The sequence below is a fragment of the Gadus chalcogrammus genome, chromosome 9 (assembly GCF_026213295.1).
Source record: "Gadus chalcogrammus isolate NIFS_2021 chromosome 9, NIFS_Gcha_1.0, whole genome shotgun sequence".
In the NCBI taxonomy this organism is placed as follows: domain Eukaryota; kingdom Metazoa; phylum Chordata; class Actinopteri; order Gadiformes; family Gadidae; genus Gadus; species Gadus chalcogrammus.
Window position 1 is genome coordinate 19,521,661 of NC_079420.1, and position 24,762 is coordinate 19,546,422.

Below are 24,762 nucleotides of genomic sequence, written 5' to 3' on the forward strand. Positions count from 1 at the left end.
TTCCCTTTTTCTCATTATTTGTATTCTAATAATAATACTTTTATCATAATGAATTGCATTTACAAAGCGCGTTATAGTGCGTAGGAGGTCCATGTGACACCTCTTCTACTGCCGGTGTGTGTAAACCACCTGGGTGATGCTCGGCAGCCATTATGCGGCAGAACTCACGCCACACACTGGCTGTCCCAGTTCCAATCATCTGACGCCCTCACGGTCACTAAGGCAGCCGATGTGTACTCACCCCCTAGGCCAGCTGCTGGACGAGGTGGCCCTGCGCTGTGTGGAGCCCTCCCAGTGCCAGGTGTGCCTCCACGAGGGTCAGAGAATCTCTCACGGGGTCAAGGTCATCCTCAACCATGACGATCCAAAGCACTGCAAGATATGGTGAGACGTCTCCTTTTTGCCTGCACCGAGGGACGGGTTCACTGCTTCCACAAGACTTTCGAGCTTAAACTGAAAACCTTTTCTAAAAACGGAAACGTCAATGAAATGTTAGGTAATGGGATTTAAGGGTAAAAGTGTCTATGTTTCCTATTTTTGACTATTCACTGAAATTATTTGAAATTTACATTTTCTGAGTTTGAAAGCCTGGTGCATGTATTTTGTAAAAATCTCACAAAAATAATTGCAATATCCAATCGCAATATCTACAGAACGACAATGCACACCGCATCGATTTACTATTGTATGGATTTCCGTCGCCGGCCTTCAGGCTTTCCGATGTTTGCTGCAGTGTTGCATGGTCATGACGCCTTGTTGGTGTTCCTCTGCAGTCACTGTGAGAACAACAGACTGAGCTGTGAGGACTGCACCGCTGTGGACACGCTCCCCACCACGACGGCCAGCCCCGGCTTCGCCACCTCCACCGTGCTGCCCTTCTCCACCATGATGCCCGCCGGCGGGTGCGACCGCGCCATGGACCTGGCCTTCCTATTGGACGGCTCCACGGCGCTGAGCGAGGCCGACTTCCAGAAAGTGAAGGACTTCATCGTGCGCGTGGTGGACCCCTTCAGGATGGGCTCTGCGCACACGCGCGCCACCGTGCTCCTCTACCACTCTGGGGTCAAAACGAACGAGCTGCAGGTGAGTTGGCGCTGGAGGGGCCGCTTGCAGTCACATGGTGTGCAGCATGCTGAGCATCATTGGTACAGTCAAAATTCTATTGTATTTTATCGAACTCGTAGGTCCAGAAGTGGCTGTTCAAGAAGAACGTGCGTGAGCTGCGCTACACGGGCGGAAACGCCGCCTTCCTGGACGAGGCCATCAAGTACCTCGCCATCAACATCTACGACAAGAACAAGCGCGAGCACGCCGGCCGCGTGGCCATCATCCTGACGGCCAGCGCCAACCCCCGCCACCTGCGCACCACCGTCAAGATGCTGCGCAAGAAGAGCATCACCACGCTGACGGTGGCCCTCGGCCCCGGGGTCAGCATGAGCCAGATCAACGAGATCACCGCCGCCAACAAGGACAACCGCGCCTACGTGCTGAGCAGCCCCGCCGAGCTCACCGACCAGCTGCTCGAGCTCAAGGACCACCTCTGCACCCTCGGCATGGAACCCGAAGTACCCAAGCCTCGGACCACCAGGGCCCCCACCACCACCACCACCACCACCACCACCACCCCTACCCCCGCCACCTCCAGCACCTCCACGCTCCAGCCGACCCGCGTGGTACCCAAGCAGGGCGCGGTCCTACCGCCCATCACCCCGGCCCCGTCCTCAGCCTCCGGCCGGTCCCCCGTCACCACGGCGACCCCCTCCGCCCCCGTGGACGTCACGTTCTTGGTGGAGGGCTCGGAGTCGGTGGGGGTGGACAACTTCAACCGCTCGCTGCTCTTCATCGAGCAGGTGTTCTCGAAGATGAGCCGGGAGCACAGGCACATCCGCATCACCGTCGTCCAGTACTCGCTCACCGTCACCGTGGAGATCCGGCGCTGGGAGCTGTGGCAGAGCAGCACCCTGTGGCGCCAGCGCCTGAGGGAGATCCGCTGGAGGGGGGGCGCCCAGACCAACACGGGGGCCGCCATCAGCACCACCTATCAGGAGACCAGCTGGCAGCGACCCACTGCCCCGGGGCCCCCCGTCCCCCAGCTGGTCTTCCTGATCACGGAGAACGCCCCCACGGATGAGGTGAAGCCCCCCCCGAGGGGCAGCACCACCCACGTCTACCCCATCAGGGTGGGCACCCAGATAGACGAGGACGTCCTGCTGCCATTCAGCACGCCCCCCAGCCCCCTGAGCGTGCCGCACTGGGGGCACCCGTCGGTGCCCGATGTGGTCAACATGGTCATCAACATCACGCGGCAGAGCCTCACACCCTACTTCCCCACGCTACCCCCCCTCAACCCCCTGCCCTCAGGTAACACACACACACACACACACACACACATACACATGCACACAAAAGCCAGCGCATGCACACGCGCACAAACATACACATACACATGCACACAAAAGCCAGTGCACACACACACACACACGCATGCATGCACACAAAAACACATGCACATGCACACATGTGCACTAGGACACAAAAGCCAGCTCTTGCACGCTCACACAGACACACACACACACACACACTTGCAAACTTGATTCACCCTTATAGGCATGCATGCACACATACACATACACACACACACACACAAACACACTCACCAAGGTGTGACAGTGTTGTGTGATACATCGGCGCTGTGTGTGTGTGTTCTGAACAGCCCCCTGTCAGAAGCCTCTGGACCTGCTGTTCCTGCTGAGGGCTGGTGAAAAGTTTGAGGACATGAAGACCTTCGTCAAAGCCTTCGTCAAGCAAGCTGAAATCGGTGGGACACACTGCTGCTTCCTGCCTCCTCTTCGCTCTCTTGTCTTCATTTCGACCTCCATCCACCCCATGATCACATGTGCTGGTGTATGACCAGACGATGCATATTCATAACCTGTATCCCTGCCTCTTCATCAATCGCATGAATCAGACAATGCATAATAAATACTACTTCGATAAATATAATAATAATATTCAAAGTGAGTCATTGATGTAATGATTAAACACTGTATCCCTGCCTCTCCATTGCTCTCCCCCAAGGCCCCAACATGACCCAGGTGGGCGTGGTCCAGTATGGCTCCGCCCCCTCCCCCACTGCAGAGGTCACATGGGAGGACGTGCAGAGCACATCTAATCTGCTCAACCTGATAGAGGACATACACAGCAGGACCGTCACTGCCCCTGCATTGGGTAAAACCAGACACACACACACACACACGCACGCACACACAAACATCCACGCCAGACGCACCCATAAACACACACACACACACACACACACACACACAACCACACTCCCACGCATACAGTACGAATGCACACACACACAGTCACACACACACACACAAACACACACACTGTGATGGAAAATCCACATGTTTTCTTTATAAACGTAGGTTTTTTACAGTCTTCCTTGTATGGTCTTGCTGCCCTGCTATTCTGCAGGGTCGTCTAAGATCTATATCTTAGTGTTTCATGTGATGTAATTTGGTTTCACATTCCGTTCCCGGCGTGTTGCCTGTAGTTTAATTTTGACCTGTTTTCCTTGGACCCCCTGGGGAGCGCAGAGAAGCAAAGTGTGATAAGGAACGGCCGCAACCACCTTTTATGACCTCTTAAGGAACTTCAATCAATACATTAACATCTGCTTAACAAAGGCTTTGGGTTTATTGGGGGACAGCTGTCCTCAAGGATCCGATCCAAGCAGTAGCGTACTGTGAGGTTTAAGTCAGGGCCTTCAGTAACGAACTCCACCAACGGCCAACCCCCAAACAGTCAGACCTGCACACAAATTTCAAATTAGGTGCCAATACAGCCAACACAGCCACAATATGCGCTACTGCATGACATCCACAACAAGACAGTTGATCTTCAGCAACAACAACAGCGCACACGCACACCACTTTGCATTACCGCAGAGCTGGAGTAATGCAGCATCACCATCAGATCTTTCCTTATGTCACTCCGCAACCAGATTGCACATCACACACATGACACAAAAACAAGTGTTCACAGTTATTGTTATTTTCACCGGATGCTTTCGCAACTTCAACGGATTCAATAAAGTAGCCTATAGCGACAATATTACAAGTGCAATGCCAGTTCATTAACAAAAATGGAACATACAAGTAGGCCTTCATGCCACATATTTTACAACAGCTATTCCAGCCAGAATATTAAGTCCACAGGAGTAGTAGTGAAGGTTAATTTAATATGCTTATTAAGCGGCATCCACGCAAAGCATTACCATTAAGCCTACTGCCCAAATTCCAGCAATATATTTGTGTTTCGAACCATTAAAAAATGCGTTATGAACTAAAGTAGCACAACAACATTATCACTCTTACACAGTGCAAAGTAAAACTCACCCATCACCCATGGCCTGATGTTTTAAAGCTGCCTTGGTGAAGCTGCTAAGACTGCTAAATCCGGCGCTGTTCCATGTCCCCTTGCTGATGTTGAACAGCTAACGGAACGGTGCTAGCAGTTAGCCAGTCATAGCGGCTGTAGTTGCACTCTGTAAAGTGCCGCACAAAACCTTTACCGGCCTGGGTCAGCCCATCATTCGGTGTAGGTCTTCCTCTTGAAATTAAATCTGTCTTCTCTCCAAACAATAAACGGTTTTCCTTCTGGAATTATGTTGTAAGTACTGAAAAAATATGGAATTAAGATGCGTCCAGAAACAAATTAATGTAATTTTGAAAAAAATTGTATATTATTTAGATTTTGACGGCCCACTACTGGATCTGAGTGTATAAGAACTCCTGACTTTAGCCACTCAGTGGACTTCTTCTTGCGAACCTTTAGAGAATGAAGTGAGACGCAGGGCGAATTCCCATCTGAGGCCTCAGATTATTATATTGTATGCCAGTTTTGTTGTTACATGTTGTGATGTATCTTTGTTCGTACTTTTATTACAAATATATATATGAGAAATTGCCACGACAACACACACACACACACACACACACACACACACACACACACACACACACACACACACACACACACACACACACACACACACACACACACACACACACACACACACACACACACACACATATGCACACATCTAAAATGTGCTGAATGAACCAAACATGCAGCCCATCAGGTCTGGTCATTGTTCCACAGCCAGGCGGGGAATATGTTCTGACATCTTCTTTCTGGTGCTCTGTCCAGGCTCTGCGCTGCAGTTTGCCATCCAAACAGCCCTCAGTGGTGGGAGAGCAGGGGTGCCCAAGGCGGTGGTAATGCTGGTGACAGACAGGTCATCAGATAATGTCCAAAAGGCCACCAATGAGGCGCTGGTCGCAGGTAAAGCCTCAGAACGTGCAGCATATGGAGCTGACATGACTTGTTATGTCTATGTGTATATGTGTGTGGATTTGGATGTTATCGTTGCTTCATTGCTGGTGTTGGTACAGGGTGGTATAGTGACTTTAGTCGTTGGACCAAATTGATCGAGACCACGCCTCCCGCAACCAGAGATGACTAAAGCCCATCCACACCTAATGTTAAGGCTTTCAAGACTTTCATCGAGAGATGAAATGACAGATTTAAATGACACTGGATGAAAGCGCCGGCTCCATGACTAAACAGCACTTGAGTTGTGGTCTGAGGTCCAGGGTGACTGACCTCTTGTGTCCAGGCGTCTCCGTGTTCCCCATCGGGGTGGGCCCCGACTACGACCGGGCGGAGCTCAGTGCGCTCGCTGGTGACCATGGATACCAAGACAACACGCTGCACCTGAACAGCATGGATCAACTGCTGATGCTGCTGACGCTGGACCACCAATACCCAGAGAGGATCTGCAGAGGTGAGGAGAGCACCACACACACACACACACACACACACACACACACACACACACACACACACACACACACACACACACACACACACACACACACGTACACGTACACGTACACGTACACATACACATATACGTACATGCACAAACACATCCATTCACAAACACACACAGATACACACACATACACACACATACTCACACAAATACAAACACATTCAACTACACATACACATACAAATAAACACACACACACAAATACAAACTCAATAACAAACACAGACGCTCGCACTGGAAACAAACAGATTGGTACTAACAGCCGTAATGTATGTTGACTTTCAGCTGGTCCTCCGAGGGTGTGTGTGGATGATAATGGAGAACACAGAGAGGTATGCCAGGCTTTGAAACCCCTTTTTGAATACAGGTAAAAAGAGGAAAAACACCATATTACTGCTAGAGCTGGGCAACCTAAACCGTATTATCATTATTATTTTAAATTGTACTTTACTTACTTCATTCAATAAAGACTGCAATACTGGGCATTCCGATGGGTAATCCTCTCTATTTTAAGACAATATCGCCCTTCCTTTCCTGGTGTGTACTCCACCGTTGTTGACTGTGTGTGTCCGTGTGTGTCTGTGTGTGTCTGTGTGCGTCAGCCGGGCGAGTCCTGGCTGCTGGCAGAGGGCTGCCACACCATGCGCTGCTCTGCAGACAGACAGGTGATCATGCAGAGCCACAAGGTCAGCTGTGACCGGCTGGAGCCGCCCGCCTGCAGGAACAACATGCCTCCCGTCAGGGTGCAGGAGACCTGCGGCTGCCACTGGGAGTGCCAATGTGAGCGCAGTAAAACCGCCTTTTGGTACTTTGAGAACTACCTTGGTCAGTGGGAGAGGGGAGGCAGGTCTGTCCCTGGGAGGACTCAGGATCTCCTATTCATCAGAACAGCACAACAACACTGCTGGCAGGAGAGACTAGTGGCTGAATGTATCTGGGTCCAGACCTTAATGGCCCCGGTCTACCAAACCACCAGTAACTTCGTATCGCTAAGTTAGTATTGCTACACACGTGGCCATATTAAACAGTCAAATTGGAGTGCTGTCCTACTCATTATTCTTTATCAGTATTACATTATAGATCCTGCACCCATTCATCATGGACTAGATGTGAGTGGAGCATGTTGTGTCTTGATTTCATTAATATAAAGTAATATGCAGGGGTCATGCATATTCCCTGCAGACGGGACCAGATTGAATCGCAGCGCTACAGAGCTGCAAGGCAACGGGGCGACCTGCTGTCCCACCACGCTTAGATCTCAGATCAGGTTTCCCTGACAGATTGAGATCAATCCTGGGTTCAAGGTGTGTGTGCCCTCCTGTGTGTGTGACAGGTACGTGCATCGGGAGCTCCACCAGTCACGTGATGAGGTTCGACAGCGTGGCTCTGAGGCTGGGGGGCGAGGGCAGCTGCTACTACACGCTGTTGACCATCGCCAAGGGCCTCAGCCCGGGGTCGGAGGTCAGGCTCCTCAGCGGCCCCTGTCCCGACTCTGGGAGCCACTACCCGCTCTGCGTCAAGGCCATGGAGGTGATCCACGGGACGTCCAAGCTGGTTCTGAAGGACGACTTGACGGTAGGCTGCCTCAGGGGGGTGTCCATGTCTGTGTGTATATAGACTCTATATATACTGTGTATATAGAGAAATATAAAGAGAAAAGTCGACTCTCTCTAGCTTTCAATTAAATCCTTTTACATTTGTTAGTTTTAATCCGACTGTACATTACTTTGAAAGGATGAACCTCAGTTTCCTGATTTAGACCTCACTTGACCTCACTCCCAGAGGTCCACGGTGCAATGTTTTTTTTCACCACTGGGATGCTGACAGAGTTTCCCGCCAATTTCTTTATCCTTTGGTGGCCCTCAGTCAAATTCTGGGTTCCTAAAATGGCCCTCAGCTGTCAAAACTTTGAGAACCCCTGCTCTAAATACACTTAGTGTTTAGAGTGTTAACATGTGTCTGGAATATATAGACCCATAGGCGTAGTGTTAAGAGTGTGTTAACATGTTTCTATGTGTATATAGACCCTTGGGCATAGTGTTAAGAGTGTGTTAGCATCCACTGCTTGGTTTGGTGAGGATCAATAAAAGAGTTATAGTCCTACCACTTGTAGGGTTATGTACATACTGATGGGTCACGAATATAACCTCGTATCCATCGGAGGTGCGGGGAGGAAGTGACGCGTGACGAGTCACGCGTGTAAATGCCCAAGAAGCTTAACATGTACGGTAATTCAGCCGTCTCCACGACGACGCGACGTGGAACTCTGACCATTCAGTGCATGCGCCGGAAGAATCCATCGAAACGTCATGTGTTTAGGGCGTCTCCATGACGACACACGTCAAACGGCGATCTCACGACCGGCGTGCGAGTGTGTGCGTGTCACCCCTCTGACCGCGGTGAATGTCTGCCCCCCCCAGGCGGTGCTGGACGGGGAGGAGCTGTCCCTGCCGTGGCGGTCCGGGGGGCTGCAGGTGAACGGCCACTCGGGGCTCTCCCTGGTGGTGCGCTCGGACCACGGCTACCTGCTGTTGTTCACGCCGCAGAAGAACGAGTTCACCCTCACCCTGCTGGGCTCCTCGGCGGGCAGCCGCACTGCAGGGCTCTGTGGTACGCCGCACTCACTCCTCCTGTCTGCGCCAAGCTACCAGTACACTGGGACGGCGTGCAGAGATTGATGCAGGAATACGGAAATGGTTGTTCCCCTCTTTCTTGTTTAAGTGTTTGACTTCTCCCTCTCTCTTGCTTGTTCTCTCGCTTATTCTCTCTCGCGCTCTCTCTGTTATGCTCTCCCTGTCTCTCTCTGCCTCCTTCTCTGTATCCCTCTCTGTATCCCTCTCTCCCTGTCTCTCTCTGTCTCCCTCTCTCCCTGTCTCTCTCTGTCTCTCTCCGTCTCCCTCTCTGTCTCCCTCTCCATCCCTCTCTCCCTGTCTCTCTCTGTCTCCCTCTCTGTCTCCCTCCCTCCCTGTCTCTCCCTGTCTCTCTCTGTCTCCCTTTCTGTCTCCCTCTCAGGCGTGTGTGGGGACGACAGCCTCAACCAGCTCACGCTGCGTGACGGTAGCCTCACCTCCGAGCCGCGGGCCTTCATCTCCAACTGGACCGTCCCGCAGGCCTCCGGCCTGTGTGTGCCCATGGCCAGCGCGGTGTGCGAGTCCGGGGCCACGCTTGGCTGCCAGGCCCTGCGCTCTGACGTCTTTGAGCCGTGCCACGCCCATGTGCCCGTCTCCCTCTTCCTCGCCAAATGCGAGGAGCAGGCGTGCATGGCCTCGGACGTGTGTGAGTTCATCTCCACCTACGCGCTGCTCTGCAGGCAGAGAGGGGTGTGCGTGGACTGGAGAAGCCCGCATCTGTGCCGTAAGTGCATGCATGTCTGTCTCTCTTTCTATCAGTCTCTTTGTCTGTCTGTCTGTCTGTCTGTCTGTCTGTCTGTCTGTCTGTCTGTCTGTCTGTCTGTCTGTCTGTCTGTCTGTCTGTCTGTCTGTCTGTCTGTCTGTCTATCAGTCTCTCAGGGTGTCTCTATGTCTATCAGTCTGTCTGTCTGTCTGTCTGTCTGTCTGTCTGTCTGTCTGTCCGTCTGCCTATCAGTCTCTCAGGGTGTCTCTATGTCTATCAGTCTGTCTGTCTGTCTGTCTGTCTATCAGTCTCTCAGGGTGTCTCTATGTCTATCAGTCTGCCTGTCTGTCTGTCTGTCTGTCTGCCTGTCTGTCTGTCTGCCTGTCTGTCTGCCTGTCTGTCTGTCAGTCTGTCTCTGTCCGTTTTTCTGTCTCTCTGTTTGTCTGTCTGTTGGTCTGTTTGTCTGTCTGTCTGTCTGTCGGTCTGTCGGTCTGTCTCTTTGTCTCCCTGTCTCCCTGTCTGTCTGTCTGTCTGTCTGTCTGTCTTTCACTTTGTGTGCAGTGCACACGTGTCCACGTGTGTGTGCATCCATTAGTGTGTGTGCATGCATGCATGCGTGTGTGTGCTAGAAGCCTACTTCATGCGTTGGTTACTTCATCAGAAGCCCCTCCCTCTGACCTGCTCTGTCGGTCACAGCCATGCAGTGCTCCGGCTCCATGGAGTACCACGCCTGTCGGACGGGCTGTGTGGAGGACTGTGGCAGCGTACTAGCGTTGCCGGGCAACAGAGCAGCTCCTGCGGGTAACGAGTCGCTGTGTGCGGAGACGCCTGCCGAAGGGTGCTTCTGTCCCGGTGGTACGGTGGTGCACCGTGGGCGGTGTGTGCCCCCCGACGCATGCAGCCAGTGCGTGGACCAGCGTGGACACACACATGGGGTGAGATACGTGTGGTGGTGTGAAGCTGTGTCTTAAGCCTCAGCGCAAACCGACTTCAGACGGCGCAGTAGAGGTGAAAGTGACATCTGACTGCCATCTAGTGGTCGATTCAGACCATTGCAGTATAACATTGAAAACATTCTCATTCTCAATCCAGTATATGCAGAGCTGGGTACCAGAGGAGAACCCGTGCTCTATCTGCATGTGTTTGGACCAACAACACATCAACTGCACTGCGCAACCCTGCCATGATGCCAAAGGCAAGTGCCCCCATTCTGCCACCAAATGAATGATGATTTACAACCCTATATTATCTACTCAGAAACATTATTCGGTGCGTGTGTGTATGTGTGTGTGTATGTGTGTTTGCGTGTGTGTGTGAATGTGTGTGTCTGTGTGTGTGTGTGTGTGTGTGTGTGTGTGTGTGTGTGTGTGTGTGTGTGTGTGTGTGTGTGTGTGTGTGTGTGTGTGTGTGTGTGTGTGTGTGTGTGTGTGTGTGTGTGTAGCTCCACAGTGCGGACCTTGTGAGATCCTGCAGACAAGGCGAGGCTCTCAGTGCTGTCCTGAGTACGAGTGTGGTATGTACAGTACAACAATAGTTCTCATTAGCACAAAGCATGAAGGATCTTGTATTACCGTGTGTGTGTGAGTACTAAGTCGTGTAAAAATACACAAACACAAAACACAACTGTAAATTTATATTATTTGTGATCTACACTTCTGCATCCACTATGATCAATTATTTCATTGATCAATGATCAATCATTCATAATGGCTATTTATTTATTTCTATTTATATAATTCTTTATTTAGCATTCAGGCATTTAGAAGTCACCTCTGTTGTGCTTTCCACCCTATCGACAGTGTTCATTCAAATGCTCTTAACAAATATTTAAGACTTCAATTAATAATTCCATACTCATTCAATGTGTTGTAAGCCATTTTATAACTTTTTCTTCTGTAAAAACATTTCACTGTTCAGTTGCACGGTGCCTTGCCCAGACTGACTTAGTGGCTAAGACGCAGATCTGTGTGACGCTGCCCCCCCCATTGCAGTGTGTGATCTAGTGAGCTGTGTTCTGCCTGAGGTTCCCCGCTGCATGGACGGACAACAGCTGGTCCTGAAGAACCCCGGGGAGTGCCAGCCTATGCACGCGTGCGGTCAGTCCTGTCGCCTTCCCTTTCCCACTCTCACAACTAAATCTGCTTGTTTGAGATGAACAGTGACATAGTGGGTTCCGTCTTATGTACTGACAATGTCTTAAAATCGCAGGATAACAATTATGGAAATGTTTTATTATCCTTTATTTAGCCAAGAAGATCCCATTGAGATACAACATCTCTTTTTCAAGCAAGGCAGCACAAATAGTAACAAATAGAATAAACATAGAAAAAGACAAAAAAAACAAAACAGGGCCGTGTAAAAGACCTTTAAGTTGTTAAGAGAAGTGAGGGCTTCTACTTGTGGCAGTTCACAGCACATTCCATGTCTCATTCCATGTCTCATTCCATGTCTCATTCCATGTCCAAAGTAAATATGGACTCACATTGCCCTCTATGGGTTAAACACATGTTTCTGCATGTGGGAGTTACCTGTCACTGTACATTTTTTTGGTTACCAGGTAACGTTAGTCGGACGATCTGGCTACAGCCCCTCAAATAAGGGAGTGGCGAGAGGGAGAGGTAGTTGAGGTTGAGGAGTGTACAGGTGGCGAACACTCTATTTAAATGTGATCGTGGGTGGGATTTGCTCCAACAGGGGGGTTTGGTTTTCATGGACACCCTGAAGTTACATAGTACATCGCTCATTTCCCAGTTTGCCAAAAGGAGTGTCCTCCACAAGAGCCCATCTCCTGTCCCGCCCACCGCCGGCCCGCGGTCAGGAAGACCCTGTGCTGTGATGTGGCTGAGTGTGTGTGTGACTGCCTCAACACCACACACACCTGTCCCCCGGGCTTCAGCACATCCTCCTCCACCAACGACTGCGGCTGCACAGAGACCACCTGCCTGCCAGACAAGGTGTGTCTGTGTGACTGTGTGTGTGTGTGTGTGTGCCTGCGTGTGTGTGTATGTTTATGTGTGTGTGTCTGTGTGTGTGTGTCTGTCTGTCCGCCTGTGTGTGTCTGTTGGTCTGTGTGTGTCTGTGTGTCTGTTTTTGTCTGTGTGTTTGTCTGTGTGTCTGTCTGTGTGTCAATCACTATCTCTCCATGTCCAGGTGTGTGTTGTCGGGGGAGTGGTTTACCCCGTGGGGAACCAATGGGAAGACGGATGTCAGAAATGCAGCTGCTCACAGCTCCAGGACCAGCACACGTCGCTGCACATCGCCCAGTGTGTCCCGCCAGTCTGTGACCAGGACTGTGCATCAGTAAGGAACACACACACACACACACACACACATGGTAATGCAACATTCTACATGCTTTGTGTTAATGAGACATATTGTTTTACTGTCAATACCACACACATATCTCATATCTCACAAGGTATGGTCCACAGTGGAGCCACGCACACGCACACACACACACACACACACACACACACACACACACACACACATGTGTATTAGCGCTACACACCGTGTATCATGTGTATTAGCGCTACATGTGGCTAAGCAGGCTTTCCGCAGGGCTTGTCCTACGTGCCCTCGGAGGGGGAGTGCTGTGGCCGATGCAGGAAGAACAGCTGTGTGGTGTGGGAGGGAAGGAGGCGAGGAGACTCCTTGATAGGGAGACGACTCAGACAGGTATAACGGTTTAACATAGAAATCTATTGTAGCATGGCACCAAATGAGGTCACCTAATTGATGATGCTGTTCTCTCCGTCTCCAGGTGGGGGAGGTGTGGAGGTCTCCAGAAGATAAGTGTGTCCTCCTCTCGTGTTTGAAGATGAGCGATGAGGTGTTCATCAGCTCCTCCAACGTCAGTTGCTCCAGAATGGAAACTCCCGCCTGCCCACTAGGAACGTCGCTCAGCTGTGACACATTGGACTGCTGTCCCCGCTGCCGCTGTGGTACACACAAACTCACAGACACACACACGCACGCATGCAGTCACGCACACTGTGCACAAGCACTCACACACACAGGCACACGAACGCATACTCACACAGACACACTTGTTTTACCACGAACACAAGCTCAAAGATACGCACATATAGTTATAAATTTGTAAGACCAAAAACGCAGTGGCTCACATGGCCACCAGAGGGCCTCTCACTCCAGGTCTAGCGTCAATCTTCCACAAGACGGAGGTTATGTTGTCAAATTTCTGCAAAGCTTGGTGTTGAAATGACTGTTACAATACAATTATGTGTACTCTTGTCTCTGCATCTTCATTCTACAGATCCCATAGACGCATGTGTCCTCAACCAAACTGTGATAGGAGTAAGTTATGCTGCACAGCCTCTTTCTGTTCACCATAGATGGATGGATGGCAGGAAAGATGGCTAAATATAAAGATAGATAGATAGTTAGTTGAATAGATAGAGGATGGAAAGATGTAACAGATTACCAGACAGGTGTTTAATCTCAACGAGACCAACCTGGTTGAATAAGAGTTAAACATAGATGCTTTGTGGTGGTGTGAGCAGGCAGGGGAAAGGATGATGGTGGACGCGTGTACAAACTGTGAGTGCTTCATGGAGAACGGGCCTGTGAAGAAATACAGACTATCCTGCAGAAAAACCCACTGTTCCACCTGCCCTGAGGTACGTCTTCGTCATCCTCATCATCATCTTCATCATCATCCTTATCATCATCGACAATATCAACATTGACGACTTCATCATCATCATCATTATCATCATAGTCATCATCATCATCATCACCATCATCATCATCATCATCATCATAATCATCATCATCGTCATCATCGTCATCATCAACATCATCATCATCATAGTCATCATCATGATCACCATCATCATCATCATCATCGTCCTCATCATCATCATCATCATCAATCTCTTACCACCATAATCCTCATACTATTCCTAACCACCATCTTCTTGTGTGATTTCCTCTTAACCCTCTGCATTGTACTGAGCTGCAGAACATGATGTGTGGCTTGATTGCATTTCTGTGAATGAATCCAGGTGTTTCCAGCACAGTAAGTTCCTCTGCTGCCGCTCTGATTCCTACGTCATTATCCAAACACAGAGGAAGTGATCACTTTTGACTTCTGTGTGCTCTGCTGTTTCCAGGGTTACACGAAGGAGGCGGAGCCAGGGGCCTGTTGTGCCCGCTGTATTCCCACGGCGTGCGTTCTGACCCAGCCAGACGGACGCATCGTCAGTCTGCAGGTCGGCGTCCACTATCCAAAACAATGCTAGTTCTTAATCTGTATCTGTATTCATTATCGGCATGGGCGGCATGTGGCTCAGGAGGTGGAGCAGGTTGGCTGGTAACCAGAAGGTTGCTGGTTCGATCCCCGGCCACTCCTAGCTGAGTCTCGTGGCGTCCCAGTGCAAGAAACCTCACCCTGACTGCTCCCGGACGAGCGGGCTGTGGCCTTGCATGGTTGACACCGCCGTTGGTGTGTGAATGTGTGCATGAATGGGTGATTGTTAGGCAGCTTTGTACAGCGCTTACCATTTATTCACACACGCACGCACGCACGCACAAACGTAAGCAAACATTCAGCAGCCTCTCTGTCTCTCAAATTGTCACACACAAACACAATCATGACAGATCTTATGCTCTGTCTCTAGATAAACTCAACACGCGAAGAAGGCTGCAACTTATACACCTGTGGGATCAACGCAAAAGGAAACCTGGTCATGCAGAATAGAATGACCACCTGCCCTCCGTTTAACCAGCAAGGCTGCCTGGACGCGGGGGTAAGTCACGACACACCCTGTGTTCACACCGAGCAGGTCGGGAGCACGGTTTGATGTTGTTTCTGTTCTCCTCAGGGGAAGGTCAGTCGCATCGGGACCAGCTGCTGTGAGATGTGTGAGTAGCGCATACCCGGTCCATGCACGCAGGTTGAAGGTGTGAATCCTTTGCTGATTTAACAGGCCGACTTAAACACATTCATGTTCATTCTTTTTTGGTAAAAAAGGTACGGAGCCGGAATGCAGAAAGACAAAGGGAACACTCGGCTATATCACGATCGGGGACTGCAAGTCAGAGCAACGGATAGAGTTGAACTATTGTGAGGTAAGAGAAACATACACACATCACAGACTCACAAAGTACAGGCAACCTGTACACTCCTCAACCTCAACTATCTCTCCCTCTCTCCCTAAATCAATCACTCAAGGCGTACACACATAAAAACCGGGACAATCTTTCTCTTTCTCTCACCCACTCACTCACTTCCACACACACACATACACACACACACAGACACACTCAGACACACACAAAGACATCCGTTTGTACTGCATTGTTCTTCAAGGGCGCTGCTGCTGTTGTGTTTCAGGGGAAGTGTCACAGCAGGACCTCGTACTCCCTTGAGGCGGCCGTGCTGCAGCAGGAGTGTGTGTGCTGCTCCCCCCAGAAGACCGAGGCGCTCAGCGTCCCCGTCCTCTGTGGCAACGGCACCCAGAGCCTCCACACAGTGCAGTCCGTGACCGAGTGCGACTGCGTGTCTAAACACTGCACCTAGACGGGATGGACCCCCAACAGAGAGATTTATTTGATTTCATCTGCATTTGTTATCCGTGTACCGAGTTTGTATCATGTAATAAACACCCAGTATAAACCTCTGTATTGTAGGCGTATCGTTGTTGTTTTTCAAGGATTTCTTTGCACACCTCTGGCAGCGACCCAGGAGGTGGAGGGGTTGACTGGCAACCGGAAGGTGGCTAGTTCAATCCCCGGCTCCTTCTAGCTGAGTGTTGAGGTTTCCCTGAGCAAGACACCTTACTGTAACTGCCTCAGACGAGCTGGATGTGGCCTTGCATGGCTGACACTGCTGTCCGTGTGTGATTGTGTGTATAAATTAGAGAATGTGAGGCAATAATGTAAAGCGCTTTGTGTGACCACTGGTAAGAAAGGTGCTGTATAAATGCACTCCATTTACCATCCACTGTAAACTAAATATAATCAGCCTTTAAGCATGTTTTATCTTTCTAGGTTCTCACATGGGGGTAAAAAATATTGACTGATGATTCATGATGCCAGCAATAGCATTAAAAAAAATAATGGTTAGTCTTTCCAAACGTTTCTACTGTGCTACAATATACTTTCAACATATATTCACGCGTATCTGACACGGTGATAGGCATTAAAAAGGAATTAGATCTACGGCTGTCATTGAATGTAAACTGGGATTGAGTGGTTTCTACCTGAGACACAATCCATGTGTAGTGACCAAATAGTGAACCTGGGAGAGAGGGAGAAAACGACTCAGAGGAACGGGAGGGTTGTGTGTATGCAGGGTGAATACAGGGGGGGAGGGAAGACGGTGCCTCCATGGTCCTGAAGAGAGCGTCGGCTCATTGAGTGGGTTCATGTGGCAGCGAGGAGGATGGGCGCTGTCCTTTTAAAGTACCCCTTTTTCGTTTTTTTTATCATTTTATTTGTGTGTATTTCCCTTCCGTGCTGCAGCAAGAAAAGTGACACTTTTATTTTTTTTTTAGCAAGACTAATTGAATCTATTTGATTCACATGGAGACAATATACTTAATTGTGTGCCCACCACACACACACACACACACACACACACACACACACACACACACACACACACACACACACACACACACACACACACACACACACACACACACACACACACCTACAGCAATTGCACACAATAATTTAACAAACATGAGGGTTCCTTTTTCACCCTTTTTTTATTGTTATATTTTCTACGTAAAATACATTTTGAAGATAGATTAGATAGAGAAAAAGAGATTCTCTTCTATTAGTGCGTCTTGTTCAATGCTTATATTAAAACCCTTTTAATCAAACATTTTTCAGGATTCAGAATCTGTAATTTCCTCATAATCAAATAAGTAATTGTAAAACAAAGAGTAAAATAGCTTTTCCTGAGTGAGCATTAACAGTGTGGTACCGCTGTTATTTCTTCATGAGGATACCATTGGTCTAAACCTGAGGGAGGTAAAGCATTATCCTACATGTAAACGTATGTGATATGTGCTATTCAGTTACCGAGTTTCAAATATCTGTTGAGGGTTTGTGTGAGCATCCATCTTTAAGCCTCGTGCAAAGTGCCTGAGAGGTTACTTCCTCACCCTGGTGTCTAGGTCTCTTCAGTATATTGGATGTCTGTCTGACATTAGATGTCAGACAGAGAGGACCTGGCCGGTGAGCGCAACACCACACCTGGAGAGATTCAAAACTCCTCATCAGGTACGATGATTCTGGCTCCAATAACAGTTTTGCAAACGTCAAATAACAAAATCCCTGCCATAGCAGATTCATATAAGACTTCAGTCTATGCATTCTAAATTGTGTGATCGTGCCAGCTGTGCAGCTATTTTTAGGCACAATGAATGATCCATCAGATGGAGCTTCTGATAATCCTTTTGTGAAGATGTGAATGGCATCTTCACTGTTTTTGTTGTTTTAAAAGATTCACGTGCTCCTGTCTGACTGGTTAGCCGTGATAGTCCGCAGCTGTGGCTCATAGGCTAATTGAGCCACACCCATTCAGGTGCTCTTTAAGAGGGCCAGAGTTTTAGACTGGAGGGGCTGGAGTTGTGCAAGTGACTCAACAGTTGTGTTGTGGTTTAAGTAAAGAGATGCTTTTTAACAACAACAATGTGCGTGAAGAAAGCTCTTTTTCACACCTTTCAACAAGACAGTGTTTGGGGTGTCCCCTCATCTTCCTTCCCCATGGAAAAGCTCTGAGGACTGGGAAGCCTCCACATCCAATACAGCAGCTGCTGCAACTCACCTGGAGCTTATATATCAGTGGACATTATTAAATAGAAACGGCTTCATAGGTCATTTATCCGAATAGATAACTCTTCGATAAATATAACTTTGATAAATATATATGTATATTTATATATTATTTTATATTAATAAATTCCCTGATTATTCTTTGATTATCAGTTAAAGTAACTACGTTTGTTTTCTGCTTCACTTGTTCGGACTGCTTATGATAATATTTACTACAATTCTGACGGTGCTACATTATTAATACATACCCCATTATTGCGCATTTACCCTACACTTAAAAGCATTTTCCTAAGTAGAAGTGATTATCAAACCCTAAAACTAACATCCTTAATAACACCTGAACCAAAACTAAAACCTTAACTAACCAGTCTGCCGGCTGAATCCAAACTGGGGTCAAGGGTTAAGGTGCATTCACTCGACCCGGGGTCAACGTGAACGTTAAGCATTCTAGCCTTTTCCCGCCGACTTGACCGCAGCGTCTCAAGATCACAGGTCCTCAGGGTCCACAGACATCTGGGCTAGGATTCTTCGGACAAGTCCTTGGAGGTCCTGGGCGCGATTGTTGCCGGCGACCAGCACCTCGTCGTGGCTGGCCTTCAGCGTGCTGTCGTAGTCGGTCACCACCATATTGGTGATGAGCGAGAAGCCCAGGACACGCAGGCCACAGTGGCGGGCCACCACCACCTCCAGCGCTGTGCTCATTCCTATTGACACACACACAACACATTTCAACATGAGGAATCACTCAACGACTTGGATAATAGACGTTAGGTACATAAACGTTGGTTTTCATTTATTTCGTTGTAATTTCTGGTTTGTGTTTTTTGGCTTTGTGTAAGGAATGTTAGGTTGACAAATCACACTGTGTTGAACACTATGGTGTACAGGCCATGTTTATAAGCACCCTGCCTCTGTTGTTCTGTTATGTCCCACTAGATGGCGTTGAGCGTGACATACCTTCACGTAACACTTATTATAGTCTGCTCTTTAGATGTGTCAGGGCACAGGTAGTGGGCGACACTAGTGAAGATAAGTTGACTCCCCATGCCCTGCTACATACAGGAGCAGATACATAATTGTATAATAATTGTTAATGTTATAAGCAACACCTGTGTTGACATCAGCCTCTATTGTGATTACTATGCACATCAGAGCTGCTGTACAACATTGATTTACTGCAGTGTAGACCATACCTAAGAGTGATGCCGTGATAGGAGATGTGTGTGTGTATGTGTCGTGGGTTTTATGACACAGCCGAGTTGGAAACAAGACTTTCAAATTGAAACGATAAAATTGAAAGATAAATTTGGCTTGTGTGTTCCACAAATCAAGGTACACAACCGTCTTGACCCACCGCTGTTCACCTACATCAGTCATGGTTCCTCTCATTCTACGACAGCACCTACCCTCAAGTAGGTGCTTAATAAGTTCCTCAGAATGCTATTCTAAGAGCTACGATGGCTCTCAGTACCTGGTGCGCACTAAAAACATTGTGTAGTCTCTCCAACAGTTCTTGGTAATAATGAAAGGTTCCTCCGGTCCAAAGGTACATTATGTTTACTAAGCTCAAATGCTTCCATTCTATTTTCTCGTCATAGTTGAAGTAATTGAAAGAACTACATGCAAGCTATAGGCAGCAGGCAGAGACTTCCACTAAGTTCCACTAGGGTGGACAGTAAAAGCAATGGAGCACAGCATTTTATTAATTGCCTGAACTAGGGACCTTTGAAGGTAATATGTTATATTATAGTATAAATGAAAGCTCTGTGAGAAGATCTGTTTCAAGATGCCTATGCCTAACACTGTATGAGACGCTTTAGAGCGCTCGGCAAATTTCTGACCAATCAGAGCAGCTCTTCCCTGACACGTTCGGGGAAGCCTCACAGGTGTGTGATATTCAAAACATGCAAGGGAGGGAGCAGAGAGGGAGGGGATGTTTCACTGTTTAGCTTCAAAATATATTGTCTGCTCTCTCACCCTGAGCTTTAATCGACAGCCGCTTTAAATTAGGAATGCTAAATAAAAACGTAAAAACTATATGATATAGTGTAGCAATACTTCTACTACTACTATATCAATAAAAATACAGTATCTTACAATCTACTGTGTATGTATTTTAGAGTTGTGAGTGTGAGAGAGTGTTTGGAAGATGGTTGAAGCAGCCTCACCTGGCCGAGTCTGATTGCATTCAGTCCCTGCGTTCCAACTCCCATACTACCATACTTTTTAGCATACAAGTATCAAGTACGTCTCAATACATTGTATGGAAAATGCAGTATGCCATAAATACCACGATGTTGTACTACATCCTGTCTCATTTGGCAGTATTGCTATTCTGCCCCACACTCCTCAGAAGATACGACACATCGACTGATGCACACATATAAAACAGGTTAACCAGCCATCACAACACATGTGTTGCATAATTGTATTAAACCGGTTTTAAAAACCACTGACTCGGGCCAGGTGAGGCTCCCTTAACCAGCTAACCTCCACCCACACTCCCCATCAGTGTTGTTCACCTACATCCCCACAGCCATTGACCTGCTGAGGACCAGCTGCCACTCACCCACTGCGTCGGCTCCCAGGGTCCGCAGAGCCCTCCCCTCGGCGATGCTCTCGAAGGTGGGGCCGCCCACCATGCAGTAGACCCCCTGATGCACGACGGCCCCGATGCCCTGCTCCTCGGCCGTCTGCTGGGCCAAGGCCAGCAGGTCACGGTCGTAAGCGTCAGACATACAAGGGAAGCGCTCACCAAACCTGGGGACAGAGAGACCGCTTGATGATTGAACCACGTCTCGTGATTGGCTAATGCTCGTGACCCTGCAGAGTTAGAGAAGTTAGGGATGAGGGAGATAGTCTGAGCTCTCGGCCACAATAACTGTATGGTGGAACAATTACATGCAGACAACCTACACAACCACACCTACACACCGCCCGCATGAAAGAATTCAGGCGTTGGGACGTACACGCAGACATCACATTTTGTGAGAGATTGAATCACACGAACATCATAATTATAACATTGCAATCATATTACTTTTCAATATCAACGACCGCTATGCATTGACAGACAATTCTGAATGTACTTTACTTCAAAATATGTCTTATTGGCGAGTATATGAAGTACGATGCATTCTAAACCACACTTCCCCTAGCCTGCAGCACCTGTCGTCGTTGGGGCCACACAGTGGGTTGTTCCCCACCAGGCCCGGCATGTTGATGTGGTCCTTGATCAGCATGATGTCGCCCACGCTGAAGCTGCTGTTGAGGCCCCCGGCCGCGTTGGTCACCACCAGCGTCCTCACGCCCAGCAGGGAGAACACACGCACGGGGTACGTCACCTGGAGGCACGCACACACACAGGCAGACAGGCACACACACACACACACACACACACACACACACACACACACACACACACACACACACACACACACACACACACACACACACACACACACACACACACACACACACACACACACACACATATTATACACTTATTGTACAAGTATTCAAGAGTAACATTCTTAGGTTTGGTTCCTCAACAGCCATACAGTACACCTCAAGGTCACAGCTACACTACAAGATAAGTAATAAGTAAATCGTTAAAATATGTAAAATGAGTGAGTACAGAAGTATGCACACGCGTGAACACACAGAGAGGCTATTTATAACTGTGCCTCCCTTGTCCAAACATAAATTAGGAGTACGATGAGTTAAGTTAATTTTAACATTCAAATCAATTTCAAATGTAAGAAGGGTGATGCAAAGGACAATAACAAATTCATTGTGTCAATATTTAATCTTTTCAGGCACAACTTCATAGCTTACAAAAGCGGAATGGTTTAAACATTGTATACAATGGAACACACAGGGTCGAAGTACGTCACACTCTGGTGAGCACGAGAATTAAATAGTTCAAACAGAGATCTGTCGTCCCACATGATGAGTGAACCAAAGCAGTGAGGAACAGGTGTTTGCTATAGTAAAGAGATGAATACGTTCATCAATAAAAACAGAACATTTTATTTATTGCAGACTACATTAGGCTAATGAGCTTCAATAACCCTCGTATAGGTACTAGCCTTCATAGGCGTGGAGGCTGAGCCTAACTCACCTTGTATACGTCATAGCCTTCATAGGTGTGGAAGCTGAGCCTAACTCACCTTGTATACGTCATAGTCTTCATAGGTGTGGAAGCTGAGCCTAACTCACCTTGTATACGTCATAGCCTTTATAGGCGTGGAAGCTGAGCCTAACTCACCTGGTATACATCATAGCCTTCATAGGTGTGGAAGCGCCCCTGCATGCAGACACACTGGTGGCCCTCCAGCGTCCCAAACACCAGTTGTCCCTGATGGCCCACCACTGGTAGGCACACACAGACACACAAGCACCCATGCACCCATGCACACACACACACACACACACACACACACACACACACACACACACACACACACACACACACACACACACACACACACACACACACACACACACACACACACACACACACACACACACACACACACACGTGCAATATTACATATAGCCAATGTAAAAGTCCAGCTTGTGCTGTGAGTAAATTCAGCAACATATTACATAATAGGTGATTTATAAACGCAATGATCCCAAACATGACTCACCGGCTATTACACAAACGCATATGTAAGCACACGCATGTGCTTACATGTGTTTCCACAAACAAACACACACACAGACACCCATGCACACACACACACACACACACACACACACACACACACACACACACACACACACACACACACACACACACACACACACACACACACACACACACACACACACACACACACACACACACACACACACACAGAGCTCTCACCGGTGGTTTGGGGGAAGTTGGGGATGTCTCTGTAGGGGAAGACGACCCTGTTCTCCAGCTTCTCTGCCAGTCCGCCCAGCCCAGAGCCACAGATGATGGCCACTTTAGGACGCTGCTCTGTCTGGGAGCGCAACCAGTCGACCGTAGCCTCATAGTCCTCGTAACTGTGTGGAGGTAAGACACGGAAAACAAGGAATACCTACTATAGTTACACTACATTGATGTAAATATTGATCAAAGATATATATATATATATAGCCTCCAGCATCAAATGAAAGGCCTTTGTGGATATGGGATGGGTTTGTCCTAGTGTGCATGTCTGTGATTTTGAAGGTTTTGCTGTAATTTGTGACACAGCTCAGTTGTGAGTTCTACGGCTAATCCGGCACACCATTGATTGTAATTTAGATAATAATATTAATTAATTATATTGCAATTGTATTTTATTTATGTCCCTTACAGTTAAACTTGTCTATCAAATATGTTAAACTGGAAATATTTGAAATAACAAAGGGGATAAATTTGCCAAAGAGGGTTTTGTGTACAACATGTCGGTTATACCTTTACCTTTTTGTCAATGGATTCAAAATGCAGCCCTGATGCAATTGGTAGCATACCAATAGCACATGGTTCTTTAAGAGACCTTGTTTTAACTCTGTCAACATATGGCAATTACACGGATAAACAATAGATATGTTATGCAGCTGTAGCATTGCAAAACTCACTTTAGGCCTACAACTTGTTTTAACCCCTCCCTGATTTACTTTATGGGCTGGCGGCGGAGCTGTCCGTGGTGCTGCCGGATAGCCCCTCGAATGAATGCAACAGACATTTCGCACTCTGCTCAGTCCAGACGACCTAAAGGGACCCCATTTCTGCATTGCATTGGTTGGTGTGGAAGGGGCTGCATGAAATTAAAATGATTCGGTTGGAAGGATAGAGCTGCGCCCTCAAATACAAATGAGTGCAGGGAACTCGGCGCGCAGGGAAATCGGCAGTGTCTCTTTAAACCAAGACCACATTCTCGCGTGGGTTGAATGACAACGTAGCCTATAATGGGATATTGAGTTATAGTGTAAAGCAAAAATATTACACCATTAACATTCGCGTATTGCTCAGTGGACAGTGCATAATCGTTGCACAGCTATTATCTTGTTATGTTAACGGAAAGACACGAATGTAAGAACCTAAAATAAAGCAGTGCATATGCATCGAATAATATCATGGTTTTCTTTTAGGCTATCAAATAAAACTTTGCCTATTTGGACGAGTTCTGCACCTATTAGTCGGGTCCTTATGCTGTGAACATGATTGGAGCTCAGCGTTTAAGTGGACACTTGGGCAGCCTTAAAAAAACATGTAAGCAAGAAGAGGATTATTCCTCTCCAATGTCTCCATGCAGCCCATTGCTATTGAGTACCATTGCATCTCACCTGCACCGATGGGCCGCAAGTGCCGTGGTTGCCATGGCTGATGATCAATGTGATGTGATAGTTTTACGGATGGGCTGCAGGAGCGATGGGTTGACGGATATAGTTTTCTAGGCAGTGGGCTGGTATAGAGACTCCGAGGGGATCACGCTATAAGTAAAGTCGAGTGGGCTGGGATGACAGACAGGGGGCGGAGTCGTCCCTTGGAAACGCTCGCTCGGACCATATCATGTGGAACAGAATGAGCAACCTGCTGCCTCGAGCGCTGCTCGGTTGACACCAGGAACGACAGCTCTACGTTTTTACATTGTATTTGTTTTGCAAATATTTACTGCTTTTGCAGTGTAAATGTATGTTTCCCATGCAAATAAGGCTGATAGATGGATAATTGCAATGAAGACGTT

At 48.2% G+C, this 24,762-nt stretch overlaps 2 protein-coding genes across 3 annotated transcripts in view; one reads left to right on the top strand and one right to left on the bottom strand.

The window, feature by feature from the left end:
* vwf (von Willebrand factor) overlaps positions 1-16,403 on the top strand; it is a 28,959-nt gene extending 12,556 nt beyond the window's left edge. Inside the window, exons 27-53 of the mRNA XM_056598586.1 lie at positions 249-384; positions 774-1,083; positions 1,185-2,361; positions 2,714-2,818; positions 3,079-3,228; positions 5,221-5,355; positions 5,690-5,857; positions 6,194-6,240; positions 6,511-6,688; positions 7,242-7,483; positions 8,329-8,518; positions 8,921-9,262; positions 9,938-10,176; positions 10,334-10,436; positions 10,683-10,754; positions 11,233-11,337; positions 11,993-12,195; positions 12,392-12,541; positions 12,803-12,919; positions 13,005-13,185; positions 13,518-13,558; positions 13,765-13,881; positions 14,377-14,475; positions 14,884-15,012; positions 15,088-15,127; positions 15,237-15,334; positions 15,600-16,403. Coding sequence (XP_056454561.1) covers positions 249-384; positions 774-1,083; positions 1,185-2,361; positions 2,714-2,818; positions 3,079-3,228; positions 5,221-5,355; positions 5,690-5,857; positions 6,194-6,240; positions 6,511-6,688; positions 7,242-7,483; positions 8,329-8,518; positions 8,921-9,262; positions 9,938-10,176; positions 10,334-10,436; positions 10,683-10,754; positions 11,233-11,337; positions 11,993-12,195; positions 12,392-12,541; positions 12,803-12,919; positions 13,005-13,185; positions 13,518-13,558; positions 13,765-13,881; positions 14,377-14,475; positions 14,884-15,012; positions 15,088-15,127; positions 15,237-15,334; positions 15,600-15,785 — 5,060 coding nt within the window. The 3' untranslated portion in view covers positions 15,786-16,403. The remainder of the gene's footprint in view (positions 1-248; positions 385-773; positions 1,084-1,184; positions 2,362-2,713; positions 2,819-3,078; positions 3,229-5,220; positions 5,356-5,689; positions 5,858-6,193; positions 6,241-6,510; positions 6,689-7,241; positions 7,484-8,328; positions 8,519-8,920; positions 9,263-9,937; positions 10,177-10,333; positions 10,437-10,682; positions 10,755-11,232; positions 11,338-11,992; positions 12,196-12,391; positions 12,542-12,802; positions 12,920-13,004; positions 13,186-13,517; positions 13,559-13,764; positions 13,882-14,376; positions 14,476-14,883; positions 15,013-15,087; positions 15,128-15,236; positions 15,335-15,599) is intronic.
* Positions 16,404-16,967: 564 nt separating this feature from the next.
* Positions 16,968-24,449, bottom strand: LOC130388987 (purine nucleoside phosphorylase-like). 2 transcript variants are annotated; one of them, XR_008896489.1, is made up of 7 exons: positions 24,362-24,449; positions 22,929-23,092; positions 22,323-22,426; positions 21,221-21,396; positions 20,622-20,812; positions 17,938-18,756; positions 16,968-17,670 (listed from the first exon to the last, which is right to left on the bottom strand). XR_008896489.1 is itself a non-coding variant. In XM_056598636.1 (6 exons), the coding sequence occupies exons 1-6, from the start codon at positions 24,394-24,396 to the stop codon at positions 18,539-18,541; spliced, it is 888 nt and encodes a 295-aa protein (XP_056454611.1). In that variant the 5' UTR covers positions 24,397-24,449; the 3' UTR covers positions 17,681-18,538. The 2 variants fall into 2 exon arrangements, 1 of the variants encoding a protein (XP_056454611.1); XM_056598636.1 differs by lacking the exon at positions 16,968-17,670 and having other exon boundaries at positions 17,681-18,756.
* Between the last annotated feature and the right edge of the window lie 313 nt (positions 24,450-24,762).

What these genes read in the sequence shown, in the direction of transcription:
- LOC130388987 (XM_056598636.1), bottom strand. Translation starts at nt 24,396, where the DNA reads ATGGCAACCACGGCACTTGCGGCCCATCGGTGCAG. An exon ending in AAGGCTATGATGTATACCAG is followed by an intron (nt 21,397 to 22,322) that starts GTGAGTTAGGCT and finishes GCGTGCCTCCAG; the next exon opens with GTGACGTACCCCGTGCGTGT. An exon ending in CCTGGGAGCCGACGCAGTGG is followed by an intron (nt 18,757 to 20,621) that starts GTGAGTGGCAGC and finishes GTGTGTCAATAG; the next exon opens with GAATGAGCACAGCGCTGGAG.